We start from the raw sequence: 15,737 nt of genomic DNA, 5'->3' as shown, positions 1-15,737 counted from the left end.
CAATATGTGGCGGTATTATATGGACATCTTGACCAATATAAGGCGGTATTATATGGACATCTTGACCAATATATGGCGGTATTATATGGACATCTTGACCGATATATGGAGGTATTATATGGTAATCTTGACCAATATATGGTGCTATTATATGGACATCTTATCGCAGTATTATATGGACATCTTGACCAATATAAGGTCGTATTATATGGACATCTTGACCAATATATCACAGTATTATATGGACATCTTGACCAATATATGGCGGTATTATATGGACATCTTGACCAATATATGGCGGTATTATATGGACATTTTGACCAATATATGGCGGTATTATATGGACATCTTGACGCTAATATTTATGCGATTTGCTTAATTATATTACACTCTTGAATACTAATTTCAGCATATGAACTTTTTCAAAACTTTTCAAACTTTCCAAAATTTGTATTCTTCCCCATCAGATGTTACTTGTGGGGTTTGGGTCAAACTCAGTTTTCCCCACATATGCCACATGTCTGATACATGGTAGTGTCACCATCTGGGTGCACTTCCCAGAACTTCTACCTTTCGATAAAAAGTTTCTTCTGAAGTTTTTTTTTTTTATTAAATTGTCCGTGGAAGTAAACAGCCGGGAATCTGTCACAGCCCAGAAAGGCAACAAGATCTATTCACACAGAGAGGTTACATCACGATAAGTCAATGGGATCCACTCACGTTGTACAGGTGGGAGAACTCGATGTCCAGGGGCACAGACACAGAGCGTGGAGGGGGCTTCACCGTCACAGAGATGATCTTAGAGTTCAGGACGGTGGTGTTTCTGAATGAGGAAGAAAAAGAGAAAAGCAGAAAGATCATGATCACTTTAAGATGAACGAGGTCAAGATCTGCGAGCAGAAGCCTGAGATGGTCAGGAACCAAACAAACGTGGAGGTGGAACACAGAGAACATCAGATTATAGGCCACTGTCCATGAGACAGACTTATTATCGCCGGGCAGGCACTTATGTCACAGTATGGAGGTGTTATCGTGAAAATCAATCTATCATCTCAGAGCACTGACTTATCAGATCACTGATCACTACACCAGATCCCTGACTCGCAATCTCAGATCCCCGACTCGCCATGTCAGATCCCTGACTCGCCATCTCAGATCCCCGTCTTACTATCTCAGATCCCCGACTCGCCATCTCAGATCCCCGACTCGCCATCTCAGATCCCTGACTCGCCATCTCAGATCCCCGACTCGCCATATTAAATCCCCGACTCGCCATCTCAGATCCCCGACTCGCCATCTCAGATCCTCGACTCGCCATCTCAAATCCCCGACTCGCCATCTCAGATCCCCGACTCGCCATCTCAGATCCCTGACTCGCCACCTCAGATCCCCGACTCGCCATCTCAGATCCCCGACTCGCCGCCTCAGATCCCTGACTCGCCATCTCAGATCCCTGACTTACTATCTCAGATCCCTGACTTACCATCTCAGATCCCTGACTCGCCATCTCAGATCCCCGACTCGCCATCTCAAATCCCCGACTCGCCATCTCAGATCCCCGACTCGCCATCTCAAATCCCCGACTCGCCATCTCAGATCCCCGACTCGCCATCTCAGATCCCTGACTCGCCATCTCAGATCCCCGACTCGCCACCTCAGATCCCCGACTCGCCATCTCAGATCCCTGACTCGCCATCTCAGATCCCTGACTCGCCATCTCAGATCCCTGACTCGCCACCTCAGATCCCCGACTTGCCATCTCAGATCCCTGACTCACCATCTCAGATCCCTGACTTACTACATCAGATCACTGACACACTACATCAGATCTCTGCATTACTATCACAGATACCTGACTTACCATCTCAGATCACTGATTTACCATTTCAAATATCTCCGAGTTAAATAAAGTGCATCCCCTTAGCCCTGAGGGTTCACTCTTTTGCGCCATCATCGGATATGTCTACTGCACCCATTCTACAAGACCACTAATGTTACAGCATTGGCTGGAGCTGCGCTCTTTCCCAAAACCTGTGAGAAGCCTTAGGCTATGTGCACACGATTTGTTTTTGATGCGTTTTCTTCCATGTGGAAATGGTCCAAAAACGCTATGGAATCTTCATGCAAGGTAATTCAATGACAATCGTGAAGTGCTGCGCACATGATCACTATTTTTCTTTTGAGTATTTGCAGTGTGTTTTTTTCTGCAGCATGTCAATTCCTCGTGCAGATTTTTAGTGTTTTTCACCCAATGACTTCAACTGAGTCAGTCAAATCCGCAGCAAAAGCGCAGGTATAAAAATGTTTGTGGATTTGCGGAGTTTTTGTTCGCCTTTTACAGTCTTTCTATGGTGTTTCCCACGGTGTCATTTGTGTGACAACGTGGGAAACACCGGCGTGGTGGTTCTTATCGGCGGTAATGCTACCGTCGATCAGAGATGTCAGCGTGAACGCTACTGCAGACTGTTGGTCAGATCGCTGCAGGATCATGCGGTCAGATGTCAGTGTGACCCCGCAGCTGTGACCCCGCAGTGGTGACCTGCGGTATAAAGCTGGCGTGGGCCAATGAAACTGCTGCTCCCATCGGGCTATGTCTGCCGTCACTGATAACAGTGTATCGCTGGCTGTCTTTGAGAACAGTCACACTACAGATGTGACTGCTCTCAAAGTGCTCAGGATCGTCGTGGGACATTACGGATTATCATCTCTGTGGACAGGTGAGGAATATTGTGGTTTTATTTTTGTCACAGGAGACGTTGGCTTCGGTGGATTAGGCATTCGGTGAGTATGGTTTAATTAAGATTGATTAAAGGAGTCTGTGTCATTTCAAATAAAGGACTTTTTTCTGGGTGTCTGTGTTTATATACAATGTGACTATGGGTTTAGTAATGGGGCTTCTTATTGACTCCTCTCCATTACTAACCTCTGGGCATGATGTCACTTGACAATACAAAGGTGACATCAACCCCACAAACTATTACCTCATATGCCTCCGCTACAGGGCAGTGGGAAGAGTGAGGCTAAGTGCCAGAATTGGAACATCTTAGAAATGTGCCTTTTTGGGGGGGAGGCTGAGAGATGATGCTTTTAGCCTGGGGGGACAGTATCCATGGCCCCTTCCTAGGCTATTAATATCAGCCCGCAGCTGTCTGCATAGCATTTGCTGGTTAGGGTACCCCAAGTAATTTTTTTTGGGGGGTCCCCCATTTTAATAGTCAGTAAAGGCTAAGTATACAGCTGTGAGCTGATATTAATAGCCTGGGAAAGTCCATGGGTACTACCCCCTTCCCAGGCTATAAACATCTGCCCCCAGCTGCCGGCTTTCCCTCTGCTGGTTATTAAAATTACACGGGAGCCCACAACATTTTTTTTCCTAAAAATTAACAGTTGCTGTCTGGTTACATCCTATGTATGTTCGTACTGTTAACGCTCCTACATAGACTAGTGATAATGTGTGGGTAGGTTTGTGTTTGTGTGTTTTTGTGTTTACTTATCGGCTTAGTAATGAGGGCATCCAGTTGACACCTTTTCATTACTAGCCTACAGCTAGGTGTCAATGACAGATGCTGCCATAATCCCTTTACCCTGATGCCACACCGCCTCAGCATGAAATAGGTGGTGTTGAGCCAAGAAATTACATCACAATACTTTTTTTTTTAATATCTTTATTTAGCTCAAAAAAGCCTTCATTGCTGTATAAAAACGCATGCAAAAACGCACGTTTTTGCCACAGCGTTTTTCCTGCCAAGAGATGCAGAAACCTTGCAGAAATGTCTGCAAGCAAATGCTCAACATGCGCACATAGCCTTAGTGAAGCAGACAATGTGAAGTGTTGGCGCCCGGAGGCCTAAATCCCAAATTCCAACAAAGTAGAAAGTTTGTGCAAAATTTTGACTTTCGAGTGGAGAAATTCCCGCACCGCCCGGTCCCTTAATTACACTAATGGTGATTCTTGTCACTTTACACATGCGGCCATTTCAGCCCAAGCCCCTGCTGCTCCGGCCAGCCCCATTATACTGAATAATCGGATAAACCGTCGTGAAGATGACTGTCATTTCTAGCAGAAATCTAATCCCTGCAATTTTGCTATTTCTGCGGCTTTCAAGCACGGAGTATGTAATGGAGGTCCAGGTCTCAGGATCCGATTATGCAGTTATTATCCTATGGGATTTTTTTATATTAATATAAGAGGTATAATGTCATTGCTATTGGCAACTGGAATTAGTGTGAAATGCTATAATAGGAGCAATGATGGCACCACACTGTCGGCTATGTACTGGTGGCACCGCACTGGCAGCTACGCACTGGTGGCACCGCACTTCTTAACGGCGCTCCGCTGTCAATGCTGCATGCAGGGAGACGTGCTCCGTCCATCCGCTGACTTGTGTGATCCGACACAATCGTTGTGATGTGACTGAGGCATAATTAATGGTGGCACGCTGCTCCGTGTGCGCTCCATGCTTCAATGGACGGGAAGCGGAGCAGCCAATCCTCGGCGCGCTCCATGGAGTCATCTGAGGCCAACAAGGCACTGGTGAGACAGACACCAGCCTGGCAGCACTGAGACCCGGACAGCCTAGCAGCACTGAGACCCGGACAGCCTGGCAGCACTGAGACCCGGACAGCCTGGCAGCACTGAGACCCGGAAAGCCTGGCAGCACTGAGACCCAGAAAGCCTGGCAGCACTGAGACCCGGACAGCCTGGCAGCACTGAGACCCGGACAGCCTGGCGGCAATGAGACCCGGACAGCCTGGCAGCACTGAGACCCGGAAAGCCTGGCAGCACTGAGACCCGGACAGCCTGGCAGCACTGAGACCCGGACAGCCTGGCAGCAATGAGACCCGGACAGCCTGGCAGCACTGAGACCCGGACAGCCTGGCAGCACTGAGACCCGGACAGCCTGGCAGCACTGAGACACGGATAGCCTGGCAACACTGAGACACGGACAGCCTGGGCAGCAATGAGACCCAGACAGCCTGGGCAGCACTGAGACCCGGACAGCCTGGCAGCACTGAGACATGGACAGCCTGGCAGCACTGAGACCCGGACAGCCTGGGCAGCACTGAGACCCGGACAGCCTGGCAGCACTGAGACCCGGACAGCCTGGCAGCACTGAGACACGGACAGCCTGGCAGCACTGAGACACGGACAGCCTGGCAGCACTGAGACACGGACAGCCTGGCAGCACCTGGGCACAGAGCCGTGCAATGATCTGAGGCTCCAGCGATGACACTGGAGGCAAACTGGCCGCACTTCACTTCCTTTCACTTAATCAGACATCATCCACGGCTTCGTAATATCGGCCAGATGGTTTTACACAAAGCCGCCATTCCAACCAGCCTGTGGGCCCCGGCCGCATTACACCGAGACCAATGTGCTGATTTGGAGCCGTAGCCTTGATAGAGGCGGGAAGTGCTGTTCTAGAAGGTTATGAACGTCCGCGCAGAGGTTCATTTTATAGATTATTTGTCTTTTTTTATTCTATTTTCTAACTATACAGTATATATACAGAAAACAGCAGCATTGAGGACCTCATATAGCAATACTGAGCTGTGTAGCAGTGAATTCAGCACTGGTATGAAAAGAAAAAAAAGCAGAAAAATCAGCTGCACCCTTTCTTTGTTTCTTTACTCCCTCTGTCCGCCTACCCTGCCACCACAATTACCTATGCAGTTGTAATCTGATCCCTCGGTAAGGAATAGCATGCCACCAATTCCAAGTGAATGAGAATGGACTGACTATGCAAACTATGAGACACTTCATCACTAACATGGTGCCGCAGACATCAGGTTGCCGTCTGTTAGACCTGAAGATGCTAGATTCTGGCTCAGTATGCACCAAAATATGTTGAAAATATTTTGCCATAATAGTTTGGCAAGTGGGAGTGGCATAGTGAAAAGGGGTGTGGTCTGTTAGTAAAGTCTGAGGTCCGTCTTGCATATTGACCCTGGAAGTGCCACTTTTGCATGGTCATTATTCTGTGCCATTCTGTAGACATCACACATGGCAGCTTCTGTTTTGAAGGCGTCTGGAGGATCCTTGACCCCTTAACTTACATTTTTGATCCTCTCTAATGCGGTTTTGCCTTATGAGTCCCAGGCAGGCTGTTAGTTCTGCATTACAACAAGATACATAATCCTGAATCCAGGACACTTTAATAAAAAAAATAAAAAAACAGCTCCCTGCTGAGCTGCAATACCACATGCAACCTAAAGGCAGGGGTGGCGCTATTTCTGTTTTTTTTTTTTTTTTTTTTTAAATATGTTTCTAATCCTGTGTGGCCCCTTTAATGGAGCCTATGTTTGTGATTTTAGATGGCAGCAAAATAATTAAATTCCAATTATAAATTCTGGGCTTCCGCAATCTGTCGGAGTCTGACCGCCATGTACGGCGCGAGTAAAACCTATTATATTAGATGGCGGTTTTATTTGCTCCCTGGAAATGCTTTCGATGTGTCTAACAACCCTTTTCAATCTCGCTTTGCTAATTGGACTTTGTAAGGAGGAGGGAAGGGACGTCCGTGTGTTTAATGCGAGCGGCTGGGAAGAAAATGGAGCGGCGTGGAACAAAGACGTACTCCGAGCAATCAGTGCAGAACAGATTCCGGAAGGAGCCTGCGGATGCTTCACGTGCTGCCTCACTGCCCGCCTCGCAGCCGGCCTCCATAAACCATCTACACTGCCATGATCGGAGACCTTCCCTCTCCGAGATATGACGGGGGGCTACATCGGCCCCTGTGGCTATCCCGAAGATAATGGTCAATTGCCGCAGATCTGCGGAGAGGACGGGGCCAATTCCCCTCGCATTCACCATTTCCGACACGATCAGAAGACAAACGTAACTGCAGAGTACGAGCCTCGGGCCAGTGACAGGGCCGGTGAGGACATAATATTTCACCGAGACACAAAGTAAACATCTCGGTGGTCGTCTTATTTCACGGTCCATTTGGTCCAAACGGAGATGAAGATGACGAGTTCTATGCCCTGACTTCTGAGTGGAGAACGAGTCACGGGCGGATACAGCAGTGCGGCGATCGGGTGGAAACTCGTCCGATGGATACATTGTTACATTACCGGACGAGAAGAACTCACAAACTGATACATTGTTACATTACAGGATGAGCGGAACTCACAAACTGATACAGTGTTACATTAATGGACGAGCGGAACTCACAAACTGATACAGTGTTACATTAATGGACGAGCGGAACTCACAAACTGATACATTGTTACATTACAGGACGAGAGGAACTCACAAACTGATACATTGTTACATTACAGGACAAGAGGAACTCACAAACTGATACAGTGTTACATTAATGGACGAGCAGAACTCACAAACTGATACAGTGTTACATTAATGGACGAGCGGAACTCACAAACTGATACATTGTTACATTACAGGACGAGAGGAACTCACAAACTGATACATTGTTACATTACAGGACAAGAGGAACTCACAAACTGATACATTGTTACATTACAGGACAAGAGGAACTCACAAACTGATACATTGTTACATTACAGGACAAGATGAACTCACAAACTGATACATTGTTACATTACAGGACAAGAGGAACTCACAAACTGATACATTGTTACATTACAGGACGAGAGGAACTCACAAACTGATACATTGTTACATTACAGGACGAGAGGAACTCACAAACTGATACATTGTTACATTGCAGGTCAAGCAGAACTCTCAGATACATTGTTACATTCCAGGACCAGCGGAACTCACAAACTGATACAATGTTACAAATAAACTTAGACAAAAAAATACAGATTTACGATTAGATCTAAATCCCAACATTAGAAAATGGAATAATTATGGAATAATTAGACAAGAGCAAATAATAGGAGCAACAGATCTTTTAAGGTTTTCCATAAAACGTACAAATTGCTCTAAAGGTTAATAATGTTCCCATAAGGGCAGACCACCGGACAACCAGCACAACAGGGGTGGGAGGAAGTGAAGAATGGGAATGGGTCGGGTGCTTATAGGAAGCACCGCCAGGGACTATTTAAGTGTCTAATAGGTTTAGAAATTGTACAAATTCTTATCAGCACTATAGGAGCTGGGACCTCCGATCAGGCAGTCATATAATGGTCTGCCTGTCCTGACCTAAAAGTCCGAGCCGCTCTCAGGTCGGTATGGAGATTGAGAGGCATAAAAGTTGGTAGGAAAAAGACGTGAGATGTGGAGGCATCAAACTGGGGGGGGCTTCAGGATCATCATAGTGTATGGCGGGCTGTACTGTTGGGATATCCTACTGTGTGGAGGGTGTGAGGGCATCAAGTGTGGAGGGGGCATGCTACTGTGTGGGTTACAAGGCCCTCATACTGTGTGTAGGACTGTAAGAGTCCAAAACTGTGTGGTGGAATGTACTGTGGGGTCATCATACTGTGTGTGGGGGAATGTACTGTGGGGACATCATACTGTGTGTGGGGGAATGTACTGTGGGGACATCATACTGTGTGGGGGGGAATGTACTGTGGGGACATCATACTGTGTGGGGGGAATGTACTGTGGGGACATCATACTGTGTGTGGGGGAATGTACTGTGGGGACATCATACTGTGTGGGGGGAATGTACTGTGGGGACATCATACTGTGTGGGGGGAATGTACTGTGGGGACATCATACTGTGTGTGGGAGAATGTACTAAGGGGACATCATACTGTGTGTGGGGGGATGTACTGTGGGGACATCATACTGTGTGTGGGGAATGTACTGTGGGGACATCATACTGTGTGGGGGGAATGTACTGTGGGGACATCATACTGTGTGGGGGGAATGTACTGTGGGGACATCATACTGTGTGTGGGAGAATGTACTAAGGGGACATCATACTGTGTGTGGGGGGATGTACTGTGGGGACATCATACTGTGTGTGGGGAATGTACTGTGGGGACATCATACTGTGTGTGTGGGAATGTAATAAGGGGACATCATACTGTGTGTGGGGGGATGTACTGTGGGGACATCATACTGTGTGTGGGGAATGTACTGTGTGTGGGGGAATGTACTGTGTGGACATCATACTGTGAGTGGGGGAATGTACTGTGGGGACATCATACTGTGTGTGGGGGAATGTACTGTGGGGACATCATACTGTGTGTGGGGGAATATACTGTGGGGACATCATACTGTGAGTGGGGGAATATACTGTGGGGATATCATACTATGTGTGGGGGAATATACTGTGGGTACATCATACTGTGTGTGGGGGAATATACTGTGGGTACATCATACTGTGTGTGGGGGAATATACTGTGGGTACATCATACTGTGTGTGGGGGAATATACTGTGGGGACATCATACTGTGTGTGGGGAATGTACTGTGGGGACATCATACTGTGTGTGGGGGAATGTACTGTGGGGACATCATACTGTGTGTGGGGGAATATACTGTGGGGACATCATACTGTGAGTGGGGGAATATACTGTGGGGACATCATACTGTGTGTGGGGAATGTACTGTGGGGACATCATACTGTGTGTGGGGGGAATATACTGTGGGGACATCATACTGTGAGTGGGGGAATATACTGTGGGGACATCATACTGTGTAGGGGAATGTACTGTGGGGACATCATACTGTGTGTGGGGAAAGTACTGTGGGGACATCATACTGTGAGTGGGGGAATATACTGTGGGGACATCATACTGTGTGTGGGGAATGTACTGGGGGACATCATACTGTGTGTGGGGGAATGTACTGGGGGACATCATACTGTGTGTGGAGGAATGTACTAAGGGGATATCATACTGTGTGTGGGGGAATGTACTGTGAGGACATCAGACTGTGTGTGTGGGGAATGTACTGTGGGGGCATCATACTGTGTGTGAGGGAATGTACTGTGAGGACATCAGACTGTGTGTGGGGGGAATGTACTGTGGAGACTTCATACTGTGAGTGGGGGAATGACAGAAAGACCCACACCCACTTTCGTAGAGGGACAAAGTCTCACCTCCACTTCCTGTTGAGGGACATAGACCCCACTTCCACTTCCTGTAGAGGGACATAGACCCACACCCACTTCCTGTAGAGGGATATAGACCCACATCCACTGCCTGTAGAGGGACATAGATCCAACTTCCACTTCCTGTAGAAGGACATAGACCCACACCCACTGCCTGTAGAGGAACATAGATCCAACCTCCACTTTCTGTGGAGGGACATAGACCCACACCCACTTCCTGTAGAGGGACATAGACCCAACTTCCATTTCCTGTGGAGGGACGTAGACCCAACTTCCACCTCCTGTAGAGGGACGTAGACCCACACCCACTTCCTGTAGAGGGACAAAGTCTCGCCCCCACTTCCTGTTTTCATCTCGGTGCCTTTGCTGCCAGAGACAGATGACATAGTACGCCGACCGCATACATTTGGGTACATGGGGTCACCTTCTGTAACAACATCCCCTCCCCCACATGTTATCCTAATTCACAACCTATAAGACAGAGCTGGAGGTGGACAGTGATCTGGATTACCGTTGCACGCTGAGAATGCCGCCCAGATTCCTGTAGAGCACGGACCCGATAACGAACATGGAAGAGTCATCTGTATCTAAAGAAAAGCAAAAGAGGAAAACCATTAATGGAGACAAAGCCGGGAGCTGCCGGCACATCATCACAACGCTCGTCCCACCAGCTCATCCATGGCCTAACAGGCTTTCACTTGGCTGACATAGATTTTTGGGGTGCATGAATAATTCATGGGGAAAGGTTAGAACATGAAGCGCATGTTGTGAATGCAATCTGTGAGAAGTGGCCGGGAGCGGCGTGAAACGCGCGGGGACCAGCTCCACCTCCACAGGTTCTAATCATGGTTGAACCAACAGAGTAAAGGAGAACCGATTAGGAGGTCACTGCCCACCTGGGCGCCTCCGGCTCCGCTAACCCTCCAACCAAGAGGCTGCAAAATAGCTGGAGATGGGCCAAGGAGAGAGAGGTCTCACCACAGGGGTCCGGGTCAATGGTGACCCCCAGCAGACTGCTCACAAAGATGGGGTGAAGGTCATGTCTGAGGGCGTGCGATACAATAATGCCAGAGAAGTCAGAATGCCGGAGAAGTCACAGAATGTTTTATTGTACGTTTTTAGTAAAGATTACTTATTAAATGTTTATTATTTTATATTGGACTAAAAACAATATTTTTTAATATTTAAAGTGGTATCACCATGTATAAATACTATCACAATAAGAAGTAGGTGAAAAAAATAATAATATTAGCAAATACCTCCAATTAGAGATGTAGTACAGTTCTCCTGATTAGCCATGTTACTTACCTCATGTGCAGGGCATTGCAGGACCTCAGATATCCATCGAAACAACCACTGATATAGTAACAATTATTTAGCTGGTTGCAAGCGGTCATAACCATGGATACCAAATGCCTGCACATGAGGAAAGCAACATGGTGAATCAGGAGAACTATACCACATTTCTGATTGCAGGTATTTGCTAATATTATATTTAAGGATTATATTAAGATTTATCATTTTATTAATTTCATAATTATTATTACACTTACTCTTTATTTTATATTTGTGAATAAGAAAAAATATATTATGATTTACAGCATTTTGGAAATAGTACATGAAAATTGTTAACATGAGTGAAACGTAAATCCTTTTTGGAGCAGTAAATCGCGACCTCTGAGGCCATTACATACATGACTGACCAGCGCTGTGCGTGGAATAGCAGAGTGATCCGAATCCACACCCTACAGCTTATGATATATAATTAATATGTATGTTACTCACTTATATGGTGCCATTAATTTCACAGCGCTATACAGACATAATCGGCATGAAATGTAGCACATCTCTTACTTATCCTTGTACATAGGGGCAGTATTATAGTAGTTATATTCTTGTACATAGGGGCAGTATTATAGTAGTTATATTCTTGTACATAGGAGCAGTATTATAGTAGTTATATTCTTCTACATAGGAGCAGTATTATAGTAGTTATATTCTTGTACATAGGAGCAGTATTATAGTAGTTATATTCTTGTACATAGGAGCAGTATTATAGTAGTTATATTCTTGTACATAGAGGCAGTATTATAGTAGTTATATTCTTGTACATAGGAGCAGTATTATAGTAGTTATATTCTTGTACATAGGGGCAGTATTATAGTAGTTATATTCTTGTATATAGGAGCAGTATTATAGTAGTTATATTCTTGTACATAGAGGCAGTATTATAGTAGTTATATTCTTGTTCATAGGAGCAGTATTATAGTAGTTATATTCTTGTACATAGGGGCAGTATTATAGTAGTTATATTCTTGTACATAGGGGCAGTATTATAGTAGTTATATTCTTGTACATAGGAGCAGTATTATAGTAGTTATATTCCTGTACATAGGGGCAGTATTATAGTAGTTATATTCTTGTACATAGGAGCAGTATTATAGTAGTTATATTCTTGTACATAGGGACAGTATTATAATAGTTATATTCTTGTACATAGGGGCAGTATTATAGTAGTTATATTCTTGTACATAGGGGCAGTATTATAGTAGTTATATTCCTGTACATAGGGGACAATATTATAGTAGTTATATTCTTCTACATAGGGGCAGTATTATAGTAGTTATATTCCTGTACATAGGGGACAATATTATAGTAGTTATATTCTTGTACATAGGGGCAGCATTAAAGTAGTTATATTCTTGTACATAGGGGCAGCATTAAAGTAGTTATATTCTTGTACATAGGGGCAGCATTATAGTAGTTATATTCTTGTACATAGGGGCAGTATTACAGTAGTTATATTCTTGTACATAGGTGCAGTATTATAGTAGTTATATTCTTGTACATAGGGGGCAGTATTATAGTAGTTATATTCTTGTACATAGGGGCAGTATTACAGTAGTTATATTCTTGTACATAGGAGCAGTATTATAGTACTTATATTCCTGTACATAGGAGCAGTATTATAGTAGTTATATCCTTGTACATAGTGGACAGTATTATAGTAGTTATATTCTTGTACATAGGGAGCAGTATTATAGTAGTTATATTCTTGTACATAGGGGCAGTATTATAGTAGTTATATTACTGTACATAGGGCAGTATTATAGTAGTTATATTCTTGTACATAGAGGGCAGTATTATAGTAGTTATATTCCTGAACATAGGAGCAGTATTATAGTAGTTATATTCTTGTACATAGGAGCAGTATTATAGCAGTTATATTATTGCACATAGGGGGCAGTATTATAGTAGTTATATTCTTGTACATAGGAGCAGTATTATAGTAGCTATATTCTTGTATATAGGGGCAGTATTATAGTAGTTACATTCTTGTACATAGGAGAAGTATTATAGTACCGGTAGTTATATTCTTGTACATAGGGCAGTATTATAGTAGTTATATTCTTGTACATAGGGGCAGTATTATAGTAGTTATATTCTTGTACATAGTGGACAGTATTATAGTAGTTATATTCTTGTACATAGGGAGCAGTATTATAGTAGTTATATTCTTGTACATAGGGGCAGTATTATAGTACTTATATTCTTGTACATAGGAGCAGTATTATAGTAGTTATATTCTTGTACATAGGAGCAGTATTATAGTAGTTATATTCTTGTACATAGGGGCAGTATTATAGTAGTTATATTCTTGTACATAGGGGCAGTATTATAGTACTTATATTCTTGTACATAGGAGCAGTATTATAGTAGTTATATTCTTGTACATAGTGGACAGTATTATAGTAGTGATATTCTTGTACATAGGAGCGGTATAATAGTAGTTATATTCTTAAGCAAAGGGAGCAGTATTATATAAGTTATATTCTTGTACATAGGAGCAGTATTATAGTAGTTATAGTCTTGTACATAGGGGCAGTATTATAGTAGTTATATTCTTGCACATAGGGGGCAGTATTATAGTAGTTATATTCTTGTACATAGGAGCAGTATTATAGTAGCTATATTCTTGTATATAGGGGCAGTATTATAGTAGTTACATTCTTGTACATAGGAGAAGTATTATAGTAGTTATATTCTTGTACATAGGGCAGTATTATAGTAGTTATATTCTTGTACATAGAGGCAGTATTATAGTAGTTATATTCTTGTACATTGGAGCAGTATTATAGTAGTTATACTCTTGTACATAGGGGCAGTATTATAGTAGTTATATTCTTGTACATAGGAGCAGTATTATAGTAGTTATATTCTTGTACATAGGAGCAGTATTATAGTAGTTATATTCTTGTACATAGGAGCAGTATTATAGTAGTTATATTCTTGTACATAGGGGCAGTATTATAGTAGTTATATTCTTGTACATAGAGGCAGTATTATAGTAGTTATATTCTTGTACATAGGAGCAGTATTATAGTAGTTATATTCTTGTACATAGGGGGCAGTATTATAGTAGTTATATTCTTGTACATAGGAGCAGTATTATAGTAGTTATACTCTTGTACATAGGGGCAGTATTATAGTAGTTATATTCTTGTACATAGGAGCAGTATTATAGTAGTTATATTCTTGTACATAGGAGCAGTATTATAGTAGTTATATTCTTGTACATAGGGGCAGTATTATAGTAGTTATCTTCTTGTACATAGGGGGCAGTATATGGTCACTTACCAGAGTCTTCTGATGTCAGGAGGCTCTTAGATATGAAGACTTTATCCTCCGAGTTTCGCGCCCATTCCACCATTCCTCTCCAGCCTTTCATTGGGAAGCTGATATCTGTCGGACTGTTTGCTGGACGCTTGTAGATACTTAAGACTTTGGGGGAAATAAACACAATCTCATTAGAGCACAGGAATATTCTATCGATACAATAAGGATCAGCGAACTGCGTGTTTCTATGGGTTTTGAATATTTATTCAATGACATTTTGCTCTATGTATTTTTTCCTTTTTTTTTTATAATTGTCCATAAATCATCTTGTGCCTCAGGCTACGTTCACACGATCCGGATTTTGATCCGGATCCGTAGCGGATTTTCAGCTGCGGATCCGGATCAGTTTTCCATGTTGGTTACAGTACAATGTAACCCAATGGAAAACCAAAACCGCTGTGCTAACGATCCGTTTTTCCGCTGGAAAATCCGCGCGGATTTTCCAGCGGAAAAAAGAAGTAGCATGTCAATTCTTTCAGCGGATTCCGCACCGGTTTTCCAGCAGCTCCAATAGGAAACTGCTATTGGAAACCCGCAGTGGAAAACGCTGAAGAAAAAGGATCAGAAAACGCAGCTCAAATTCACTGCGGAATTTAGCTGCCGTTTTCCAAAAACGGGCAGGAAAAAAAAAGGATGGAAATCCTGATCGTGTGAACGTAGCCTTATACTTTGTGGTGGAAACTTTTTTTTTTTTTTTTTTTTCAGACTTTGCATGATAAATCTTGTAAACTGGTAATTATGGAGCATGCGGCATCGTATAGCACCGCTATTACACTGCTTTATGGACAGTGCTCCGGAATGGTCACTATATGTCGGTATTATTTCAGCACTGTCTGGCGGTATGTAGTAAAGCTCTGCATGTTGCATGTTCATCACCCTGATCAGGACATTATAAGGTTCAAGAGTTTTGTACAAAATAAGAAATACTCGTTATTGTGATCTTTACCATTTTACACCTTTTTCAGATAAAAAAAATAACTTAAAAAAAATCACTCGCAGAGGTGAAACAGAAGAACATAGAAGCTAAAAAGTGGCAATTAATGAATCAGCTGAAAACATCTGAAAATCA

The 15,737-nt window shown here is 43.6% G+C and overlaps 1 protein-coding gene across 9 annotated transcripts in view; it reads right to left on the bottom strand.

The window, feature by feature from the left end:
• ADGRB1 (adhesion G protein-coupled receptor B1) overlaps nucleotides 1–15,737 on the bottom strand; it is a 478,004-nt gene that overhangs the window by 239,318 nt on the left and 222,949 nt on the right. For all 9 annotated transcript variants that reach the window (XM_077271339.1, XM_077271330.1, XM_077271332.1 and 6 more), the window contains exons 13-15: nucleotides 14,630–14,773; nucleotides 10,503–10,578; nucleotides 721–823 (exon numbers count right to left, since the gene is read on the bottom strand). In XM_077271339.1, the coding sequence (XP_077127454.1) occupies nucleotides 721–823; nucleotides 10,503–10,578; nucleotides 14,630–14,773 (323 nt within the window). The remainder of the gene's footprint in view (nucleotides 1–720; nucleotides 824–10,502; nucleotides 10,579–14,629; nucleotides 14,774–15,737) is intronic.

The sequence above is a fragment of the Ranitomeya variabilis genome, chromosome 6 (genome assembly GCF_051348905.1).
Source record: "Ranitomeya variabilis isolate aRanVar5 chromosome 6, aRanVar5.hap1, whole genome shotgun sequence".
NCBI lineage: Eukaryota > Metazoa > Chordata > Amphibia > Anura > Dendrobatidae > Ranitomeya > Ranitomeya variabilis.
This window is presented reverse-complemented; position numbering and strand designations above follow the sequence as displayed.